At 40.5% G+C, this 25135-nt stretch overlaps 1 protein-coding gene across 1 annotated transcript; it reads left to right on the top strand.

Moving 5' to 3' along the window:
- Window positions 1–5699: 5699 nt before the first annotated feature.
- On the top strand, window positions 5700–24969 carry LOC121620389 (hemicentin-2-like). Its single transcript, XM_041956431.1, has 22 exons — window positions 5700–5898; window positions 7183–7458; window positions 7535–7861; window positions 8316–8537; window positions 9002–9229; window positions 9319–9582; window positions 11933–12202; window positions 12302–12457; window positions 13145–13363; window positions 13614–13856; window positions 14815–15010; window positions 17118–17137; window positions 17725–17997; window positions 18118–18444; window positions 18565–18828; window positions 19106–19257; window positions 22511–22514; window positions 22671–22805; window positions 23323–23589; window positions 23830–24162; window positions 24255–24509; window positions 24593–24969. The coding sequence occupies exons 1-22, from the start codon at window positions 5841–5843 to the stop codon at window positions 24598–24600; spliced, it is 4497 nt and encodes a 1498-aa protein (XP_041812365.1). The 5' UTR covers window positions 5700–5840; the 3' UTR covers window positions 24601–24969.
- Window positions 24970–25135: the final 166 nt, after the last annotated feature.

Genomic DNA, 25135 nt, shown 5'->3' with positions numbered 1-25135 from the left:
CGAAGCTCGGGAACAGATGTCATTGGTGAGTTTGGAGGATATCATGCAAAAGGCTTGAAGGAGTTGGAGGACTCCTCGTTCAAGCTATCGCACCCAGATGATGTAGGAGGGTCTCTGCAGTTCAACTGGAAAATATTTACAGTTTATTACTCCCAAAATGCATGACTTCATTGTTCACAGTCTCTTCAAACCGCACATGCCCCTCCTGAACCCAGTTTTCTCACCCTCTTCTGATAAAACTAATCAATTGAGGCTATTGAAAATCCAAATGATCATTTTCTGTGTACAGTTTGCAAATAAAAAGAAATAACTTCTTACTTCTTTGCCTGCCCCCATCATGCAGCCCCTAATCATTCCCATATGGCTATGATTTCATGCTTTATAGCAATAGCAATGATCATCTTTTGGGAGCCTCAGTCAGATAGGGTAGTTAGACCCTTCCCTTAAAACGACCTGAAACCCACTGTCAGCAAGCATCTTTCCTGCCGAACTGCTCTTGGGTGGAACCAACTAAACGCTGCTTTAAGCTTCTCTGGAAATAATGAAAGGGAGCAAGAGCAGGAAAAAAAATCCAATTTCCTCATGAACGTCAGGTGATTCATAGTTTTCTCAGGAAACCATGTTGTTCTTTTATCTTATCCAGACTGCCACAGTTCTTATCGGGGGTAAGTTGCAAATTCTCTGACTCATCCTCCCCCGCCAACTGGGAATTTCTGGATGAATCAGATTGTTCTCAGTACACAGTTGAGCAAAAGGGGGCGCCTGGAAGGGGCAGATTGTTCTTGGAGAGGCCTTCTCCTGTGACTCAGCTGGACAGGAGTGAGACTCCTTTCACGAAACAATACAAACAAAACAGCGTAATTACTGTGAAAGGAGGTCTTCAGTCTCAGATGAGACTCTCAATAGCCACCAGGACTAACACCCCTTCATTTCCAAGTGAAGATAGCTGTTGCATTTAAAAGGAGACAGGAGAAAGAAGCAGATAAAACAGTGGAAAGAAATGGGTGGGGCACATAGAAAGGGAGGGATTTCGGTCTGCAACTGTAGGCTTATTTCCTGGCAGAGATCCAAATGTAATCAATGCACATTCAAACCACAGGATGTATTGTCTTAATAAACAAAGGTGAGTGTGAGGGTGAAATAGTACAGCAGGCTCACAGTGTGATTATTTCAAATAAATGGACACAATGCAATCAGGAACGGACGGAAAGAGGAGGCAGGGCTTATAAAGAGAAAGAGGAGTCCAGTAAGCAGTTCAGGAGGTCATTTGATAAGAAATAAGATCAGGAAAAGAGGCTCGTATAGTCTGTGCTGATTGTTGGCATGGTTCCACCTCTCACACTGATTTGAAACACTTTTCCTGCCTTCTTAGACTCCACAGAATTTTCTGCAGTAAATCTGATATTTCCTGTTTGATATCTGGTTCCTGCATGCATCATCACTAATCATTTATTGTGTTTTTTCTTCTTAATTGAATTGTTGGTAGCAAGATCCCTGCAAAGCTGCTATGCTACGGATGGCGGTGTTGCATTACTGTGAATTTTTTTTACATTCACCATGCCCACAGGACAAATCCTACTGAATCTGGGGATGCCCTGACATTTCCTGTTGTGCCACTAGCAGGTCAAAGTTATCATTTATCTGTGAAATATCTCAACAACTATTGGATGGATTGCCACAAACTTTAGTCCAGAAGTGTACCCTTCAGGATGAATTCTTGGCTAATTTTTTTCATCAGATTTTTCATGTAGGCTCTTTGGTTTATTACCAAATACCTGCAAAACTAATGACATTCCCATCAGCCTCAGCTATACTTAATATTTAGCAGTAATTAGCAAATGTTAGTGCGCCAACAGGCTAAAATAAGATGTTGATCATGGTTAACATGGCACCTCTTTGTCAGCATGTTTGCATTGTTATTTTGAGCATGTTGACGTTAGCCTTTACCTCAAAACGCCACTGTGTTTAAGTACAGCCTCACAGAGCGCTAGCATGGCTGCAGGTTCAGTCTTGTTTAGCCTTGAATTTAAAGGGTGAGACATTTGTGATTCATTTGAATGAATTATGCTACTAGCATGAAGTACATTTGGTAAAATTAAGGTTGTGTGCTGTAAAAGGCTAAGAGTCATGACAATATTCTCACATTCAAGGTTCTGAATGAAGATAAGAGCGTTCAAGTAGGTTTGCATCTGGAATGTTGCAACTTCTGTGAATATTTCCAGGAGAGTTTGCATGAAATAAGATATACTGCACTTATTTACAGTTTTCTTCCCAAAAGCATACATGCATTCCAGAAATGACCTATGCTTGGCTTAGTGTTTAAGGGAAGATTGCAATGTTTGGCAGTGGAATTCATCTTACTCAGTGTTGTGGTATGTAGTCTTAACTCTCAGTGGGGAGTTTGTGCAGTTGAGGTCGGCATACACAGTGTGTTGAAGCGAAATTCAAACTTAATTTGTATATGAAGACCAATGGCTTCTGTTGTGTAACAGGATTAGGAGCTTGGACTACAAGCTGTAATTTTATCTGTGAAAGAGCTTCTGACGAAGTTGGGAGGTAATAATCTTCAGCGGATGACCTTCTTTGAAAACGCGGTTTTCCCAGCAAGTAAGATAAAATTTTGCTGTGTGCAGGAAAGAGCAATATCTATGATTTCCTATGCGTAAAAAGCCATTTTACTCTGTCCAGCTTCCCTGACACCAGCACCATTGCTCTTGCACAAGATAAAGAAAATGATTTCAAAGTGCCAGCAGAGACACAAAGAATCTGTGGACACAGAGGGACCTCTGTTAGACTCATGCATTTTCCACGATCACATTACAGTAAGCGTTGCTACAGTAAGTAAATGGACAACACTCATATTGTTGGACTGTGAATGTCTCTTGTGTTAGTCGCTGTTTTCACAAATCTACCAGTTGAACATTAAAAACCTGCTCAGTTTTATAGAAACAGAGATGTGAGAAACAGGCATCTGGTCACCAAAGCTGATGTAGGTTTTTCTCTAAAAGTACAAGGTCACCCCGTCAGTGTCGCAACAAGTCATTAATCTCTGGATTGCACTGGGTCTGCCCTTGTTTTTTTGCATGTAGTCAAGTGTTTTTCCTTGTGCTCTTCACCAGGATATTTCCACAGCTATTTCCTCTTTGTCACTGGAAAATGGTTAAAGAGGTAAAATTGTCTCCTGCAAGCACTTAGATCCTTTCTCAAGTCTACTTTATGTCCAGATGCCTCATTTCTTTCACTCATCACTGTTCTTGGCATGTCCACAAAGAGTATGTAGATAAGTAACCAGCCGTTCTTTGCCAAGAATGAGTTAAACTCACTTTTGAGGGGCTTTTTCATGAGAATCATGTGGTTCATTTCCTCTTTGTTCCTAATCTTTTATACCGTTACTTCCATTTTTGGTATAATGTTGGCCGGGGATTTCCATTCATACGTGATTGTGATCTGTCTAGAAGTGACCAGAGACACAAACCGTGGCGACTTTTGTGGGGGGGGTTTTCTTGAGAATGGAGAAATTTATATGAAAGGTCAATCCATTGTCCAGTGTCTTTTAGATTTTTCTACGTTGGTACCTCCTCTCTACTCGAACCTACAATTACCTACTATGCTGTTGGAAATAGATCATTATTGTCACATCAACACCATGTGAAGGAAACCCTTTATCACGAGAAAAATAACCTCCTGTACCAGAGCTGCCATTTTTGACGCCATTATTTATTCTGTGACTCACTTGTGTATACGTCTGAGCACAGTTAATCCAAACAAGCTCGAGAAGCCTTAGAGGCAGCCAACGGGGCTCTCTGAGGTCATTCCCTGCACGTCTTTGGACATGAACAGAAAGAAGCTATAGAAAATAAAGCTGATAGTGATCACACTGCATACTTCAAACACACTTTTGACAGCAATTTTTGTTTTGTTTTCACTTCCTCTGATTTTGTTGCTACAAGACACAGGCCCCTTGTCTAGCGATTAAAGCATACTATTGGCACGGTGACCAATAAGAGGTTTTTTGAAAATATTACAGCAACCTTTTGAGTCTGATATGACTGTGTGCATAAACTTCCTGCAGTGAGAGTGGAGAAAAGTGCATGTAATGTCTGTTTTTAGTTTTAGTGAATAGGGAGTGTTTCAGCAACATGACTGGAATCTCAATGCTTGTTTTCTTAAATGAAGTCCACTGTTTGTCTATCAGGGCCTCCCTTGTTGCATATCATCTTCTAGCATCCCCTTCTGCTCCCATCTGATGGACTGCTGAAATAACCTTTGACCCTAACTGGATAAAAGGTGTCTTGCTGTGTGCAGCTGTTTATTCTCAGCATTCTCCCATTGCCTATTTTAACTATAAACACATTGTTCTGCTTTCAATTCATCATTTCTGTGGGCCACAAGAGCTCAGGGAGGATGTGATTACACTACATGCTCTATGCCCTCCTACAAAGTCTGTGATTCAGCCTCCAGACTTGTTATTTGTTGCTGAAGATATGCCTCCCACAAAGTCCTGAACCTAAGGTGGCTCATCATTAGCATTCCTACAACCATTCCATCAGTACATGAGGGCAATTTTTCCCCATTTTAAGGGAATCATATCCTGAATATCCTGGCCAGTCCTGCACTTCTGACATCTGAAACAACCAAAAACAGGATGTGACTACATGCTGTGTCGCAAGGAAATTCCACGGATCAAATTAGCTTCATGCTGAAAGTGAAAGGCGCCGTATTGACTTGGAAACGTTTTTAGGAAACAGCCCAACATGTTTCTTGTATTACAAAGCCCTGTTCATAGAAACTGTGATAAGGACATAAGCCATATCTCATATCTGAATCATTATTAGATCAAGAATTTTCCAGAAGTGAAAACAAAGTTGTCGAATTTTGGTCTAAAAACATTTGGTCTAAACTATCTAAACATGCTGCTGGTAGAGCTTCAAATGCTCAATCTGTCTCGAAATGTGGGCGTGAATCTATGTGCTGGTGACCTTAAGAAGTGTGGGCATAATGAATCCTTCCAGCATGCATACAGAACATTTTTGACGGTTTTGGCCTGATTGAGAAAAGGAGCATGATACCACCGCTGTCATCAAATCTGTTCCTCACCAGTATGGCTTTGTTATATCTAGTAGTATAAAAGAGCGCAAGCAATTAGCGCTTAATTAACTGTAACAGTTAGCATGATTTTTATACTGTTAGGTTTGCTGTGGGGTAAAATAATAACAGGGGCTGTTAAAAGTTTGTTTATATTAGTAATATTCTTAACAAAACAGGACAACAGGCCTACATTTTCAATTGCAATCAGTTGAAACGCATGAAACATTTTAGTTTGAATTTCTATGCACATTAAAAAAGACTTCATGTCTCTTGCTTTATTTGTAGCAGCAATTTTAAATGAAACTTCAGTGGTCTAAATCCAGCCTCAATCAGTGTGTAATCACTCACAACAAACATGTTTTAAGATAACAGACTCACAAAACACACAACTGTACAATTAAACACAATTAAATAGAAAGAGTAAATGTGCTAAACACATACCTACATCATAAGAGAAGAGGTATCATATGTAACATCGCCTGACTCATGGATAACAGAAATATCCCACACACAAACCACCATGAAGGGAGTGCGTGTGTGTTGAGAGAGAGAGAGAGAGGGAGAGAGAGAGAGAGAGAGAGGGAGAGAGAGAGCGTGTGTGTGTCGGCGGTATTTGTCCCTCTCCTCTGAATGTAGCTACTTCTTCGGTTTCACTACGGATCCGGGCAGCACAGCCCCAGAAGAGACGCTGAGCAGAGCTGGGATAAACGACAGAAGGGACATTGTTCAAATCAAATGAGTAAACAAATCAAATGAGTCACAGCGCATCATTTGTTCGACTCTTCGTGGGGTCACTCCTCATTGCGACAGGTAGGCAGTTTCTACTTTCGTTGCTGAAATTATGCTCTACACAGGCTCAATGTGTATAATCTATATTTTTATCATTCTTTTAATTTTAATGACAAACCAAGACTTCAAGGCTATATGAAATACGCTGAAGTGTGAAAACGCTGTATTAGCTTCTGCTTTATCAAAACGTGTGGTCATTATTAACAAAACAAAAGTGTTACATGCCAAAGATGCACAACTTTGCTTTAACCAGAAGGGAGCGGTATCACGTGAAAGGGAACAGACTGTCAGCTCAGTGTGTACCGAGAGCAAACTGGTCACGACAAACAAGTTTCACATTGTTAAGGCTACTGCAAAAGCGCAATAAATCTCACGATAACGTTAAATATCCGTTAAAATCCAGCAATACTTCGGGAAAAAAGTTGTGGTAATAATGTTAAGATGTGTAGCTGGATTCACTGACATTGGCTGTAGGTGTACATCTTGAAAATAGACCACAATTATTTTACAACTTCTGATTTTCAACAGCTATTGAAACCACTTAGAGTAGTATGTTGGTGAGACAAAATAGATTGCTTACCTTAATTGCAAATCTCCCATTCTTAAAGATCTGATTAATCTGATTACACTGCTGGGAAACCTAAATCCTGCATATGCACTTTTCAGTCTTCCCCTTATATCCAAAAAGGTATGCCAAAAAGTACTGCCTAAAGCTGTATGTTGACTGTTATTTATTCTTTTTATTAATAAAGTTAAAACAAAAAACGTTGTGGCCATGGTATAAGAATGAAGTGAAAGGCTTTTGTGGCCCTCCTGGTAGGACATGGAAGTGAAGGCAAGCTGTGATGTATAGGTTCCCCTTTAAAGTACAACTTATTTCCCCCTCTTAATAACTTGAAATCGTCTACCTATTGTTTAATTAGTCATTAAATTCTCACCTCAACATTCACAGAAAGTGAAAATGCTTTGGGTTTTTTTATTAGCCTGCTGAGCTACTAGATCTTTCCTCTGAAAAGGAAATATTGTACGATGAGGGTATGTGATGACAGACAAAATGCTTTAAATACCCTCTTCAGCTCATGGACACATTAGGACGACCAGTATTACAGTGATGAAGGGTTTTAAAAGTTAATGTGAGAGCTTCCATGACTCTTCCACGACATGCATGCACTCAAAACCCAATTAGTTTAATATACCTCCCTTTTTAATTACCTTGCTGACAATACCTTAAAGGCAAACATTGCATTGAAATGTTTCTCTTGTGGCAATGATGTAAATATGACACATGTAACTGCACTCCTACAGGGGTATACGCATCCTGTCCCATTGAGCTGAGCCCCCCAAGCGTTGTGGTGAAATATGGAGACCCAGTCTCAGTCAACTGCAGTACATCTGAGAGTCTGTTTGAAGGAATTGGCTGGGAGGCTACACAAGGAGGCACAGGTCTAGAGCAGGTCAACCATCTGACCTGGGCTGTGAAGAGTCTTACAGACTGGAGCATCTCTCCCTCGTGCTACATCAGCCCATCACAAGACAGCCAATTTACACAGTGCTCAATGGTCTCAAAAGTTGTCCTTTACAGTAAGTCCTGCTTATTTTTGCACAGAATAGAAGGATACTATATGACTGTGTCTGATAACCTCTACTTTTTCTCCAGAATTCCCAGAAACCATCAGCATCAGCTCCAGCAGTGGCGACAATGGTGTGCTGAAAGAAAAGGAGGAACATAGCTTCACATGTGGCATCCACAATATAGCACCTGTTAAGAATCTCGCTGTAAGGTGGTACAGAGGAGATACAATTGTCTTTACAGACACTTTTGACAATCCCAGTAGGGCACCAGTGGATCAGACATCTGTCCTTAGATTTATACCGACTAAACAAGACACTGGAGTCACGTTCAGGTGTGAGGCACATTTGGACCTGAGGCCAGAAGGGCCACAACTTAATGCATCTTCACAAGAGTTTAATATCACAGTTCACTGTAAGTATATCATGAAATCATGGCAAACATTTCACAGTTTCCTTTTATAAACTGAAAGGATTTGCAGCTTTTACTTCTCTTACTATGGTAAACTTAATTTCTTTCAGTGTTTGACTGTTGGTTGGACAAAACAAGACATTTGATGATGTTGATGATTTTTTTACATTTTTATTGGTCAGTGATTAATCAAGAAAACAATCATCATATGAATCAATACTGAAGATAGTCGTTAGTTGCTGCCTTCATTTTCATGATCATTTCATAAGTTCTACTAGTTTATCAGGTAGTGTGGCTGTAAATTATCATGGCTTAACAAGACCATACACATCTAGAGTAAAAGAGGAAAACAGTACTTTTATTTCAGTCAGTACTCGTACCTCATTTCTGTCTTAGCTGCATTTCATCTGTTAAAGGTAAAATAGCATAAATGGTTGCTATGTTTGCTTCTGTTTAGATGGACCAGACATACAATGTTTTGCTCCTAAGTTACCGGAAGGGGAAACTTTGGAGAAGCATTGCCCAGTGACAGGAAATCCAGCCCCATTCGTCAGATGGATGAAGGATGGAAAGCCCACAGACCCAGCCGTCCCTCTGAGCAGGGACAATGCAGGGCTGTACAATGTTTATGCTGAGGGATCTTCCATCATTGAAAAGGAACTCCAGGTTCTTATATTGTGTGAGTGCCACATCCAGTCAGCCAGGCCCCCGCATGAGCAAGACGAGGAAAAACATTCTCTTTGCTTGATTTTTGGAATTTTTTACACTTTGCATATGTATTTTACACATAGACTCTTTGGCTTTTAATTTTCATTATATCTCCAGATTTTTTCTGTAATATTGTCTTTTTTTGTAGTGTTTATATTTGCAAATTGCTTGATGAACAAGTTAAGTCTGGGTGATAGATGTAGTGGTCAAAGAACTACAAGTATTTCAAAATTCTAGTTTGATTTCATTTGATTGAATTTTTGTTTTGGTTTGTTTTTTTTTATTTAATTCATTTTTTAATTGAACTATAACAACAGTACTTACACATAAGTACAGAGTAATTGTACTTTTTTATATTCCATCACTGGCTAGGTGGTATACTTACTGTACTGTACGTCTAAAATACAAAATGTTTTTGTCTTTCTGTGCTTTCAGATAAACCAGAGTTGAAGTGTCCAAGCACTTACATTGCACAAGAGAATGCTCCTCACAACCTCACCTGCACTGTTGAGGGCTATCCTAAACCTGAGACGATCTGGTATAAAGATGGCGAGGACGTGGAACTTCCAGAGAACCTAACAAGAAGTGATACAGGACAGTACTTGATCACAGCTTCAAACACTCTGTCAAGTGTCAACGTCACAGTCAACATCATTGTCATATGTAGGTTTGATGACAATCTTAAGTACTATTAGCATGAGTGTTAGCATATTTTTTCTTCTGACTTACATTGTTGAAATTATTGTCTTTAGACCCACCATCACAGATAGTTGAGCTGGAAGACTCTGAAGTCGATGTTGGTTCAACAGTGTGGCTGAAGTGCTCCTCCATGGGCAACCCACGACCAAAATATTCCTGGAATTATTACCAGACTGCCAATGTGATGGAGGAAAATGAAGATGGAGTGTCTCGTCTGCTCATCCACAATGCCACAGCATACAACATGGGCTCCTACACATGTCACGCCTGGAATGACAGAGGAAATGTGTCTAAAACAGCCAGAGTCTCTGTAAAAGGTAGGGTCAGTATAATGTATTGACCAATTTAATGTAATCACTTGGCTACTGCAGTAATTCGAAAGGCAAATATTGGTTCTTTGTTTTTCAGCCATGCTGCCAGCATGGCTGCATGGTTGCATGGATAACAGTATCAGCCTGTCGAACAGTTGAAGGAGACAGAAATATCTCAACAACTTTGTAAAGGCATTCATGGTTACCGTATCTACAGGATGGATTGGCACAAATATTATATAGACATTCGTGGTTCCCAGATGATGAATCCTAAAAACTTCAGCGATCCCATGATTTTTCTGCAAAAGCTCTCATGCTAACACCTACTCACTGGTGAGCATGGTAAACATTAAACCTGCACAGCATCAGCATGTTAGCATTGTCAGTATGACTATTATAGCATGTTGACATTAGCATCTACAGTACAGCCGTACAGAGCAGCACATGTTCTTAACATCTTACACCTGTAATACAAACTTTAAATCACAAACTACGTTATGCTATGTTAAGTTGACCTACATTATAAACTAAAAATGTAAATGAAGTCACCAAAATACAGGGCTTCTGGCTTGAAGTCTACTGACTGGCCAACAAAGATGAAGTCACTAATGTGACTAACAACCGTTTAGGATTCAGGACATTGACCAAATACTTATCAAAAAAACTAATCACATTCCCATCAGTGTCAGCTGCACTTAGTGCTTAGTGCTAATTAGCAAATGCTATGATGCTAACACACTGAACTGAGATGGTGAACATGGTAAACATTAGACCTGCTAAACATCAATTAGCATTGTCACTGTGAACATATAATGCTAATGCTAGCATTTAGCTTGCAACACCACTTGCTGCCTATAGCAAATCCTCACAACAATGCTAGCATGGCTGTAGTCTCTCATGTTGTTTTGTAATATTCTCAATATGTAATCTCTATTTTCTCTTAAGTTTAATTCTGAAGTGTGCAATTGGATACATTAATGCAATTATATCTATCTATCTATAGGCTAGTCTGTGGTGGGCAAGCAATTTATAATTTATTATAATGTTATAAACAAGCTGTTGATGTCCTGACCTGAAGTATGAATTGTAGCCAACTTGCTAAACCAGCTGGTCACTTTTTTAGACACCGTGGGTGTGAAGGCTTGGCGCGTGTGTGTACGTGCAGTGTTTGGGGGAGGGAGGTTTCCCAGTTTCCTCTCCGCTGTTTTGTATGTGGAGCTGGGAGCTGTGCAGTGCATGCAGCCATAGTTTAGCTTAGCTTTCTCCCAAAAAGTCAACCAGTCGCCGCTGGCTCGTCCCATGTAGCTGAGGTGAAGCAGGAGAAACCTCGGGGGTACGCAGTGTAACAGAAAAGGGCCGACAACTGGTGGAAAACCCTCGAAGACTTTATTCCAATGGATGATTTAAACTCTCTTCGTCTCCTCTCCGTCCTTTTTACACTGGAGCTGCTGTCGCTTTCTGACGGGGCAGGATCGAGTAAGTTGTGCCACTTGAGTTCCCGTTATAGACCTCATCTTTTCTTTACACGCTAGATTGAAATGACCCGGTTAGGTTGACAGACTTATAAGGACGCCGCAGAATAGAGGCGAAGTGTCCGCAACACTCCTGATTATCAAAGACAACGCTGCCGACAACTGAAATCTTAAAAATAGAAAACCTACACAAAAAACGTACACACCAGTGGGCTGGCTGATTTTTCCCAAGTATGGTTTGCCCATTGAGGAAGTTCATGATACATAGAGAGATATGATATAGTATATATAGTATTGTACTGCTGAGTAACGGGCCGCTAACCTAACGCAACACAGTGATGTTTAAAGACAACTCTTGAATGGGACATTTTCATGTTATCCTACATGTGTCTGTAATGATGATGATAACAGTGATTCTGTGAGCAGGAGTGGAAATCAGTAATATTTTGGTGCTGTGAGGTATGTCTGATTATTAGTAAGCATTGTGACCTTTTGTAGGCAATCCGGTGTTTTACGTCTCCCCTCATATCTTGTGAACATTATAGTTTTCTGATACAATAGTATTTTTCTAAGTTAAGGTTACTGTTGTAAATCTTATTAGATGGAAATGGGCTGGGTGGAATGAAACACATTTCTAATATGGAAGTTGCAGTGGTCCAACACAAAGAATGGTGGGCAGTAAGTGCAGACTTTCCTAAGGGAGTGGTATATCCTTCCTGAGCCTTTTCCTGTTGCCTTCTGAGACACAGCTTTTGTTCTGCAGAGCTATGGCTTTCAATAGTGTTTCATTACAATGCTGGACGTGGAAATGTTTTGTTAAGATAGTGAATGTGTATCGACTGGGGCTGGAATAATATTTCTCACCCCCGCTCTACGTTCCACAGGTGCCAAGCAAGAATGCCCTATCGAAATAACTCCGGACAGGATGGTGATACAATACCAAGGCAGGGGCCAGAATGCAACATGCAAGCCAACATCTATTGGCTCCAGAAATAAAGATGGAGAAATATACTGGCAGGTTCTGCAGGGCACCAGAACTGAGGGTACAAGTTGGTTTGTTGACACCCATAAAGACTGGGACCCAAGGCCTGTATGTACTGCGACATTTAAGGGAATAGGAACCTGCCAAAAACATTTAGACTTCACTCTCTACAGTATGTATTGCCACCTTATTTTGCACTTTCACTGTCAGCAACTTGAAATGTGACCTTGCAAGTTTTGGACCCATCCTTATCTTTGTTTAATCTCCCCAGAAACACCAGACAGTGTCTCCATCCGCCCTGTGGATAACCTGAGCTCAGTGGTGGAGGAGAGGGAGGTCCAGCTGCAGTGTGACATTACCAACGTTGCTCCTGCACGAAAACTCACTGTGCGATGGTACCAAGGGAATGAAACCTTAGCAGTCAAAGGTTGGGAAATCTTTTCTTTACACAAATTTCTGCCTTTTCTATGAGGCAGAGGAAATCTACAAGTGCTAGTTCAAGGCAGTACTACATCAATAGACATGTGCTCACATTGAATAATAATTTAACATTGATTAAGCGGAACTATTACGAAAGACTGACTTGTTCTTTGGAGGCACAGTATTAAATTAGCAAAATGACATGACAAAAATTTTTTTGCCACCGACCTGATGTGACATCCAAAGAACTGACTGCAGACTGTGGTTTTTCAGCAGTTTATCTCTTATTTGCATCAGTGTTTGATTCCTTTCAGGACGCTTTGCAAATCAGTAATTCGCCTCTTGTTTTCATATTTTTTTGTGTGTCTTTTTGAAGCAGACACATCTGTATTTATCAACATAAGAACAAGACATGCAATAATATAGAGAATTGCACCACAGTTTTGGCACATGTCTCTTTTAATACGTTTTAGTGTTTACTTTCTAAAAGAGTCCAGCAGTGTGTAAATGCCAAATCAAGACATTGGTTGATATTGACAGAGTAGAGAGTGAAATAGAAATGTTGCCAGCTCAAGTCATCATCTTTGACACTGTTTTTGGAATGAAATTCTGAATTACCGATCCAGTGTATGAATTAAACACAATATACTTCTTGTCTTTCGTATTTTCTCCAAAATGTATATTTGTCGATCAGGCTCAATGCGAGTGACTGGCTGCCTGCATCAGAACAACGCAGACTGTAACATCAGCGTGGTCCGATCCCCGCTGGATGTGTCGTCTACCATCAGCATCACTCTGACCAGAAAGCACAACGGAGCAGAGTTCAGATGTGAGGCTCAGTTGGACCTTGGACCTGAGGGACCACAGCCTCCTCCACGCATGATGTCCAGTCCTATCAACATCACTGTCTACTGTAAGATCACATTTACATTTGTAAACACTGTAAGATCAAGTTATGATTGACATTTTAGCGCAATTACGTCATTCCAGTGAGCTAACAGACTTCCTCTCATATAGAGTTTCAATACACAAGAGCTTGTTATGTTCCTTTAAGCAAGAAAAAGTGCAGGACTTTCTACTAAATGTACTGTAATTCCTTTTTGGTCATAGCCTTTGAATATTCTTTGACCTCATTCTGCTCCATTGTCACTTTGTCTCAACAGATAAGCCCATCATTAATACCACAAGGCTCCCCAAGACAATCCCAGTGTTCAGAGGTTATCCTGAGGAGCTCGTTTGTACAGCCGACGGTCACCCACCTCCAAAGATCAAGTGGCTCTACAGCTCAGACAAAGTGCCTCATGTGTCGGGAGACAGGCTCATCGTGTTTGAGGCAGGTTTCTACAACTGCAGCGCCACCAATGACATCGATTCCACCTTCCATGAGGTGGAAGTTATTCTAAAAGGTAACAGCACTCTTCATCTAACCTTCATTGTATAGTAGGAGAAATATGCACGCATTCCTATAAAGATCTATGATAGATGTTTTTCCTAAATATATGAAGTGGCCCAGTAGTGAAACCAGATGTCTAGCACAAGGGTTTGAAGCTAATAAACACATACTCTTCTCCACTCTTCCCCACTTCTGTATATACAAACTATGTAAGAATTTTAATGGGCCTCTGTTGCTCAAAACTTCATTTTACTTTGAAGCATCTGCAGATTATCATTTAGTCTTATCTTCCTGTCTGAGGGTTGGTCCTATGTTAAAACTGTAAGTCGATAATTAGCAATCTTTCCATAATGTTCATTTGTGCACCTGCATCCAAATAATAAAGTGCATATTCTTTGAAATGTGAAAAACCAACAGAATATTCTATGAATAAAAGTTTACACAGATATAGTGAAAGATGTAGTGAACTTGTTGTAGTGGAGCTAATGGGAATATGTTCGGTCTGGGTGCTACTTCTTTTTTCGTCACTAGGTGTCAGGTCATCACTTATGGTCAAATCCTCCGGAGTATGAAATAAAGATCTAAGACATGGCTGACATGCTGTTTACTTGCAGTTAACATGTATACAGGTGTTCCAGTAGTCATGCAATAACAGCTGTGTGTTTATGTGTTTTGTGGTTTCTAAAAGAGAAAACAACAAACAGCTGAATGAAAAGATGAAATGTATATACATAATATTACCAAAACAAGCAATAATCAGGAGTGATATGAATATGACTAGGTGTCTTTCAAACTCTTCTAATTGGAAACAGAGAATAACCAAATGGCTACAAGTACAGTGAAGCTAACAGAAGTTATCTGTCACTACATCACCACATGTGGTGAAGGATGATGAAATTGACACACTATTTATAGCAGTTTATTTTGAAATTCTTAAACATTAATATGTTGCCTGTTTGGTGTCATTACAGAGGACTACCTTCCCCTCATAGCTGGATTTGTGGCTGTCACAGTAGTTGCCATCTCAATCGTATTCGTCTTCATCTACTCGATCTACTACAAGAACACCAGGATGCGGCGCTACAATCTTAAAAACCCGAAACTCAGCACCCACAATGGAAATGTGGCTCACAACGGCTGGGACCTGCAGTTTCCTATGACCAAACTGTCTTAGCAGTGCATCTGTCGAGAGCACCGGATGGATAGCTGACCACTCTGAATGAGCTGCATCTCTCTGCCAACGGAAACTACAAAGCCTGAATACCACTCAGCCAGCAGGACCACACCAGACTGTTTGGAAATCTATTTTATTCCTCCAAACATCACACGCATCTATTTTCCCACACATAATAGTATTTTATCCCTGAAGGAATAATCTAATTTAAAAATGAGCAACCTTGGTGTGAGATGTAAAATTTTGTATTTACTACTGGATTTTACCTGTTTTCACTGGACAGATAGAAGAGGACTTGCCAGAGAAACAGTTTTGATATTTTTTCATAAGCACAAAGGGAATTTGATATTATTATGCATGTTTTTTTGTTGACCTTGGATTCACAAATGCTTGATTTAGAAATGAAAGGAATGATGCCCTCTTAATATTGACTCAACCTCAGATGTCTGTATGTAATTATTTTACAAAGCGATCATGGTTTCAGCATGCACTTAGAAAAGTGGTGACCCTGAGCCTGTGGTGGTTTTAACAGTCCCACTAATGGGAAGTGCACCACTTCTTTGTCATTGCTTATTGCCCTCTTTGACGGTGTGACATTGATTCTGTGAAAAAGGAGACCAGCTTTGCTCAATTTGTGGACACTATTGCGTGTGAATACATTTCATTGACCCTATTGTCCCATCACTATTCTTGTAGGCCAGTCTGCACTTCTGAGTTTGTAGCCTTTTCTGTGCCTGGCCCTTTGTTGTGCCATACTGTGTCAGGCTCTGGCCTTATGGGACAAATTGTCTTGTTCCACAGTTACATGCTTTTGTATGAATGACTGCAGGCATTATTGCCCAGTGCCTATCAGAACTGTATATTTGGGATAATATTTTATGTAAATGCAAACCCTATATTTATTTATGGTAAAGATGGAGCAATTTAGTAGTGAAACTGGACTGCAGACAGGTATATAAACATGTGAATGTTGGAAGAGTTTATGGCGCTGAAGCCCCACCTGTGATAAAAGAACATTGTAACACATTTGTGAATACAGCTGTAAATATTCGTGACTGGTGTAAAACTGTATTTTAATATTAAAAACTGTGGCTTTTCAAACAGATTGCTTTGTTTTTGAAACTTTATTGGCCTCAATATATGTGGCACACTTAAATGTGTGATCAAAACTGGCAAGACTCATTTTGTTGCGCTTTCAAACAATATTACTGTGCAATAGCTATATTCAAATTTGCCAGTTTCTTCTAAACTGGTAAATCCACCTCAGGGCACATACCTTAGAATTTCTGTCTTGTTTGTAAGGAGGAAATAAAAAGCGATCTAAAGATTTAATGTCTAAATAGCTGTTGTTCTCAAGTCACTTATGGGTCTGATATTAATCCTAACCAACTCTATTCTGCACTACTCAGCAGACAGGTTTGATCTTTCAGAGATAAATATGTGAAAATCCTGAAAACTCTGGGCCCCAGACTGCAACCATATACATTGCAAGTACAGAAAGTGATGAAGAACCACGCCCTGCTTGGGAAATGAAAGGTTTTCTGTTAATTAAACTGCCAAATGAGACTTTTTTTGGCATTGGGTGAAAAAGGGTTGTATCTAACCTGCATCGTCTCCTGGCTGTAAAATGAATGTATTTGCTTGGCAGGGAAATCATTCAACCTGGAGGCTCAGGTTTAGAATCTCCAGGTGCCTGGCATCTGGTCTCCTTTTCCTCGCTCCAGCTACCAACTTAATGAAAGTGGTGTCAATTTTCTTGGCAGAAAGCAAATAAGCATCTACAAAAATGTCGAAATGTGCGTTTAAGATTGCTTGCTCAAATCCAGCCCCGCCCTTGCTACTCAAGAACTGTCGTTTACATTCAACGCTCCAGAACGCAGCAGGGGAATTTACGAGGATCACGTTAATGCACCACTGGGACACTTTTACTTTCGGGACTTCCTATGACCTCATTCCTGAGGTGTATCGAAACACACCGGACGGTAATACGTGGGACAAGGATTTGGAAATAACTTTGTCAGCTGGATCGTGTTTTTTTAATTTCTTTGTTGCGTTAAAGTGTGTCTGAGGCGAAATCAACATGTGGTTCTTCATATTCAGCGGCTTGATAGCGTGTACAGGTAACTGTTTTCTGTCGTGTTTGTTAGCTTCTGTCGAACATTACTCAGCTCGTCCCATTATTGTGTGTCGATGGTCTGAACGTTACATTGTGGATTACTCTGGCCTACGCCCATTGTTTCATTAACCCGATGATCTTATGTTTGCTTTTTAGCTCCGGGGAGTCAAATTTTAATCACTGGATCTTAAGTAATTTCTTATACAGCTTTAATGGCTTCACTTTTGTGTAGATTTTACCATCATTATCCCAAATCCCTTTTTTGGACAAGCACAGAAGACATGGATTTGTAGTATAGTTTCTCACCATAGTGTCATATCTAGGTTTAATTTACATTTCTAAATATTATTACTATGTTTGCTGCAAACACGTGGAATGAATTGAAAATCTAAAATTATTTAACTAACAAGCCAGTACTGCCCCTTTATTTAACTGTTGATGCCCTGTGACCCATTTAAAGTGTCCCATGTGTCTTTGCTGGGTCAAAATCGAGACTTTAATGCTGTGTATAGCAGTTTTTTTTTCTTTTGTGTTTGTTTGTATTACGTGACTGATTGTGCTGTTGCTGTAATGCATACTGTGTACTTCTAGGGAAGCCTGTGAGTTCTTCCTGTCCGGTTGAATTGAGCCCTCCCAGAGCTGTGGTGAGATTTGGGGACCCCTTTTCAGCCAACTGCAGCTCATCATCCAACCAGACAGAGGGGATGGGCTGGGAGTCTTCAGTTGGAGGCGTAGCTCTTACAGAAGCCTCTATTCTTCCCTTACAAATAGACTCTGTCAAAGAATGGGTCTTAGATCCAAAATGCTTCGTCAATCTCTTAAATGGTGATCAGTGCTCACGAACCCTACCATTAACCATTTACAGTAAGTAGCCTTTTGTCTGAAGATGTGTAGCAGGCCCCTTGTAGTTTTTGATCATTCAGTACTGCTGATGTTGGGACTTGATGGTTTTTGTAAAACATTTTTTTCACTTTTTTTACACAGAAATGCCTGACAGTGTGTCTATGTCTCCACCAAGTCACATGGGCCCCATGGCAGAGGGCGATAAGTATAGCGTGCAGTGTGACATTGTGAATGTTGCACCTGCAGGGATCCTCTCTGTGCACTGGCACAAAGGACAGGAGATATTATACTCTGAGACATTTGGCAAGTCCGGTGCAAATCCAGTCAATAAAATATCTGTCCTCAATCTGACGGCCCATAGAGATGATAATGGAACTCACATCTGGTGTGAGGCAAAAATGAACATTTTGCCAACAGGACCAAATCTTCCCTCCATGCAATCAAAGTCGCATGAAGTGGTTGTACTCTGTAAGTTTTTTATGCCATCTTAATTTAAGCTTAATTTTAAGCATCACAGAGAATACAGAGTGTGTTTGTTCTTAATTGCTCATTACTTTTGCCTCTGTTTAATTTCATGAATATCGTCAGACCCTCCAACCTTCACCCAGCCTGCAAATGAGACGCTGAAGCTTCTAGCCGGTAGTAAAATAGTTTTAAATTGCACTGCTGCAGGAAACCCTATGCCGACATACACCTGGCATTTCCCACACCCCATTCAACTGATGAACAAGAATCAAAGTACGGATCAACCCATTCTGACCCCGTCCATTCAGCTTCCAGGGACCTATAACTGCACAGCGTCTAACACCCAAGGCACCAAGACCAAATATTTCACTGTCATCAAAGCTACAAGTAAGATTTTGTTACTAAAATCATTATATTTCTGAACGTCTTCTACTCCCTCCTTGTCTTGCTGTCTTAATTATTCTGTAACTCCTTCATGCTGTTTTCCATCAGGTAGTCACCCTGGGACCACTGCTGGGATTTTAATGGCTGTGTTTTTTGTTTTAATCTTCATTTTGGGATGTGTAGTTTATCACAAACAGAGAAACTCCTCTGTTGCAAGACCAGAAGGTCTGAACAGATGAGCTGAGAGAGCGATTGTAACAAAAACTCCCATCTCCCACAGGGAATCGCACAACCTTAGCAGCCTTGGTTGGAGGATTTGTGTCCCTGGGAGTCCTGCTCTTCATTGCCGGTCTTATTTTTGTGACACCTGAAGGCACATTTTCTTTCAGCAAAGGCAGCTATCTCAGAGGACAGCCTACCTCATCTGGACCTGTATGAGGCATGAGGCTGACTTGTTATAAATTCGATTGTGCATGGCTTTGCAATGAACATGTTGCTTTTTAATGTTTTTTTGTGGCTGGAGAAACATCAGTTTCATACCTCTTAAAAGCCTGAGGCACAGTCTGTTCTGCATGCTGAGCTGTTGGACATGATGTGAATTGCTCATGCTTGGCCACTGTATCTTAAAGAATGCATAATTAACAGTAGCTGACAAGGACAAACACACTGCAACGGCCCAAAACATTTCCATTTGGAGAAATGTGCTGCAGCCCAGGAAATAATTGCAACTGAAAAACACATACAAAAATCCAAAACAGTTACAACGGAAAAATGCTGCAGAATGCCAACACAAATACATTAATAGCAAACACTACAAATTCAAAAACAATACAGAGTTTAAAACACACAAAGTCAAAAAACAGAAATTAGCACAGCAAGTCAGCACAAGGCCTATAGGGGGAGCAGTAACTGGAAATACTTGATTTTTGACCTAAGAAAGAGACCAGGCGAGAGAGTTTGTTTTTGAAGAGGTAAGAGTGAAGTAAAGAGGTGACATGATATAAAACTTCGTATTCCCCTTTACATTTAACCTTAATGTTTTTTTCCGCATCAAAAACAAACTCTCTCTCCTTCGGTGTCTCTGTCTGATTGAAAATCCAGCTGTTCCACTGAGGCCTGGGGAACTTCCACTGTGTTGACTGGATATGCCAGGTTTTTCTGTTGCATTTGAATTGGCATCATTTCTGAGGCAGCGGCATTTTTCTCCAAGTGGAAATGTTTTGGGTCATTACAGCACATTTGTCCTTGTTGGCCACCATAATAGTCCAATCAGCTGTCTTTAAAATTCCACGAATCAGTCAATCAGTCAGTCAGTTGGAGAGTGTTGTTACATGCACTGTAGTAACCTGGTCGCTGTAAATCCAGCAGGTGTGTGTGTGTGTGTGTGTGTGTGTGTGTGTCTGTGTGTCTGTGTGTCTGTGTGTCTGTCAGAGAAGACTGACAGCAAAGTGAGAGGAAAGACAGGAAGAGCACAGCATTTCCTCACAGCACTGGAATTTTACTAATAGTCCAAAGCTCAGCAGTGGAAATACACTTATTCAAACTCCTGGACAATGCTACTTTGTGTTAGTTTCATTTTTAGTCTGACTTTGGATGAAATTTGTATGTGTATATGTAGTTGTCTCTCCTTGTTGTCATACCACTCTGCTGTGACAGTCATACTTTCCTTGTCTGACCCTGTTACTGAGGTACATGTAAGCACACAGACTGAATCAAATTACTGTTGAACCGAGCGGCATTAATACCAAACTCTGTAGCTCTGCTGAGCTGCCAGTAGCTACATTCCTCTGGGAAAAAAAAGTATTTTTATGGCTAAAACTGTCTGATTGTAAGTCACAGGATATGTAAGAATAGGTTCTAGTTAACTGTATGAATTCAGCAGCCATTGTTGCCTTATTGCTTGCATTATTGCCTCGTTACTGATAATTTTTTCATTTTCCAAGTGACGAAAGAGCTCTAACCTCTTTGCACACAGACCACATTTTACGGCAGAAAGTTGAGTCGCTCCTCATGATGTTTGTCTTTACTCAGGTATATTTTGTTCCTATTTTTTGCTACATGCTTTCCAGACCATATGGTACAGCTACAGTAATTATTTGAGAGTGCTCTGAACACTGCAATGGGGCACATTGTTGACAGTCAATTTTGTTCTTGTTCTTTCATTTTTGGTGTATGCATAAATTATGGGTATTTTTTACATTTTATAATTTGCAAAATTGTTTTTAAATTTTTTGTATGCACTGGTACGGCTCTAGAATGTTGAATTATTTTTGCACTGACCATTCTGTTTCTGTGATGTCCCTACAATTTCATGAGATAAGACAATCAGTTTCTTTATTGACATTCCCTGACTTTGACTAGACACACAGTTTGTTTGATGTACCAGTAAAAGGGAATGTCACTTAGAATGTTAATGTACTGTGCGCATGAGCAGCTTGTGTGTAAACCCCAGTAACTGAATAAAGCCAGCTTCTCTGTCAGTGACATCCTGATTCAGAATACCGATTGAGGCGAAGTCAAACCAGTGTCTTTCATTACTGTTTCACTGCCACCTTTTGTCAACTCCTTGGATCTCTCTCTCTCTCTCTCTCTCTCTCTCTCTCTCTCTCCCTCCCTCCCCCTCTCTCCTTTTCTCTCTCTCTGCCTCTCTCATTCAATCTGGCTTACATTATACAGTGCTGAGACTGTCATACTAATTAGCACCTAACAAAGTGAATGTAAAGGAGAGCATATGTTCCACTACCTACCGTTGCCAACACAAAGCTATTGTTTCTCAAACAGTGTTCATGTTCAGTCTCTGTCATTCCCACTAAAGGTTGTGCCAGAAAGCACTGTTTGTGTATGCTCTGACTGTGTTGCTATAACAACCTGGCAGAGTGGATATTGCTCAATTTGTCATGGAGTAGAAAAAAAGTTGTATTATTAGGGAAGCTTAACATATTTCTTTAGAGAGCTTGAAGGAGCAGCATATTCAAAGTGAAGTGAGCATGTACTATAATCTGTACAGTGAGATTCCCAGCTGTGCTCTCCATAAATACACCAAAAAAAGCATCCGATTACTTGCTCACTTGCACTGCAGTTGCGGTCAGAGCGGATATGCTGTGTAGCATTCTGGTCACAGTGTGGGGCTTACAGGCTACAGTACATGCTGCACACCACCAGTGCTCCCGCCTGCTGGGATTTCACCAAGCATGGAGTTCAGAAGCAATAGGAGACAAGCATGCATGCAGAACTGAAAACAGGTTTTGGTCACAGCCAGACATGGCAGGAGACAAAATCTTTGATTTGAAGCCAAACTTTAGGCCACACCTAAAGGCTGGAATGTGGATGCAAAGAGGTCTAGTTCAGATTTTTGTCTGCATTCATGGAGATTAACAAGGGTCAACTGCTATTCTTTCAGATTAGAGAAAAGGAAAGTAGTTTTATGATTTGACCCTGATCTAGAAACTGTAGGGCATTTCAATTAGAGATGCATTTGGATACTTCCAAAGTGACAACTTTCCATTTTGTTAACTGCATCTAGCTGTGCTTAGACTGTAATTATCCAGATAATGGAGATAAGGGAAAATTTATGTGTTCATTTTACACCCAAAACACAACATTATTTCCACACTGTAGTGCTGTGCGATTTTACTATTGCATGCCTACATTACTGCTAGTGAATGACTTGCTGTGGTATTTGTAGGCCGGTGATTTCCTGCTAAAGCGCATACAAAATACAATGCAGTACAAAGGAAAGGGCTGTGTTTTTCAGAGGCCTACCACCTGTTAAATTTCCCTCTTTCCCCTTTCCCCCCACCCCCAAAGTCAGCTGGGATGAAGGGGGCCCTTTTGTCCCAACATAGTTCCCTGCGGAGTAGCCAAGCTTGTTCAAGTTGGAATTTTCTTTCTCTCACCGCTTAATCGACGGCTCGGTGCAGAAAATAACATGGGAAACAAGTTTCTTCAGTGGATTCTGACGCTGTGCATGTTTTACTCAGGTAAGATGTTGTGAGCATCATGTTTTTTCTCACTTGTTGGGGTTATAGATGATGTTTGGTGCAGTAATTGTCTTATGAAAATAATGGTGTCATGAGAAATATAAGCGTAACAAAGAATTAGACTACTTGAATTAGTATGGTGTGTATTATACATCTCTGTAGCGTAACATTACATTACTGTTTGGGTTCAAGTAGCTTTATTCTAAATTAAATTATGACGGACTACCCGTTAAACTGTAGGTCTAGTTCTGTGAAGATATAGGCGTACAAACGTTTTGTTTCCATAGTGTATAATAAACAATTATTGCTATAAATGTACTGTTATACACAGATGTATTTTAGAAATATTAGGCTTTTCCTGATGTATTAGTGATTTTCCTGTGCGTGTTGTAACAGGGTTGCATAATAGGTACCCACGGCCTGCTCATACATTAATTAATGGAAGTCCTACAAGTGTAACAATGAAGGTGAGGATGACACTGGCTGTAATGATGACGAATGCTGCTGTATGTCTCAGTGTCAGGTGAAGGTTGCTCCCTAATCCTCAAGCCCTCCAGGGTCGTGGTGGGCTTTGGGGAGTCGGTGTCGGTCAGTTGTGAGGCCGCTCGCCCTGTCCGCGTCCTGGGCTGGGAATCGGCCATCAGTGCCGCTCACACTCAACAGGACCTATCTGTCCAGTGGAAGGTAGACAGTCTCATTGACTGGATAGAGGAGCCTATCTGCTATGGTGTGTTTTTCACAGCTCCGAGACAGTGTGAGGAGAAACTCAACCTCGTCCTCTACAGTAAGTCAGCTCCTCTTTTAATACACAGTATGATAATAATGATAATAATAATACATACATACAAGAAATGCCGCTCAAAATGCTTTACAGCAAATATCTTGCATGCACCAAGTGCTTCAGATAAAAAAAACAGAATGAACAGAAAACAAGAAAACCACTTGCATAAAAGAGAAAATGTAGAAATGGATGACTCACGTGAACCTGTCTGACTGACATGAACTTTGTGTAATATTCCTTTAGAAACCCCGGACAGCGTCTCCATCAGGCCTGTAAACCACAGTGGCCCCATGGTTGAGGGAAAAGAGTACCAGCTGCTCTGCGAGGTTCAGAACATTGCTCCAGTTCAGTACCTCACCCTGAGGTGGTACAGAGGCCAGACTGAGGTTTATAACCACTCCTTCTCTGACCTCACCTCTCCCTCGCCTGTCCAAGTGTCCTCTATCCTCATGATCACACCATCCAAAGCTGAGAATGGAGCACAGTACCGGTGCGTGGCAGTGCTGGAGCTTGGGCCAGAGGGGCCACAACCACCTCCTACTGTGACCTCTGAGCCTCTCAATGCCTCTGTGTACTGTAAGTCATGAAGTTTTAATTTTAAAAAAGAGTTCACATGTGCTTATTACACTGAAGATGGTGTTGCTAATCCCTGTGATCTTTTTCTGAAGTTCCCCCAACGTTCCTTAGTCCTGAACCAGAAGTCTTGGACCTCGTAGTGGGTGCTGAAATTACCTTGAACTGCACAGCCACAGGAAACCCCACACCTGTGTACAGCTGGCAATCCTCCCATCCCATTCAGGAGAGGATAGAGGATGAAGCAGTTCTTACTTCCTCCTCACTGCTCCCAGGGACCTACACCTGTATTGCCTCTAATAAACTGGAGAAGAAGAGCAAGCAGTTCATTGTAAAGGCCAAGACCAAAGGTAGAAGGCAACTCTGAAGTGCTCAGGTGCAAGTTGTCTCCATTCACTGCAACCTAATCAGCTTCTTCTTTTCTTTTACTTAGGTGTTTGAAACAAGAGATCTTGAGGTGGGATCAGACAACCACATTGGACAAACTAGAGGAATTCAACAAAGGGGATTTCACTTTTGCAGCTTTGACAATGCATTCATGACTCAACAAATATTTATGCGAATCTTGTTATTAAGCAGAATTACTGTAGATCTCATTTTAAAAAAAGAAAAAAAGATCTGAATATACTATGTTGTGGTAACTGTAACTGTCATTTAATTTGTCAGTATTCTGTGAGATAGATTGATGGTTTAGAATATAGTTCACTTTTTATGCTTTCCATGTGATATCCTGTATCTAATTTATATTTTTGCTAGACTCATTTTCATTTTAATGAAATTACCTTGTAACATGACAGATGTGTAGTTACTCTTGATATGATGAACGCATTATAATTAATGTATCAACTATAATACTGAATGTTTAAGATCAGCAGGCCATTACTGTAAATATGGATGGTTTCTTGATTTGCTTGTCTTTATGAATAAAAGTAAAATAAAATTAAAAAACGTAAATAACGTTGTTATTATAACTATC

The sequence above is a fragment of the Chelmon rostratus genome, chromosome 17 (assembly GCF_017976325.1).
Source record: "Chelmon rostratus isolate fCheRos1 chromosome 17, fCheRos1.pri, whole genome shotgun sequence".
Lineage (NCBI taxonomy): Eukaryota > Metazoa > Chordata > Actinopteri > Chaetodontiformes > Chaetodontidae > Chelmon > Chelmon rostratus.
The sequence above is the reverse complement of the archived record's forward strand: the minus strand, read 5'-3'. Positions and strand labels throughout refer to the sequence as shown.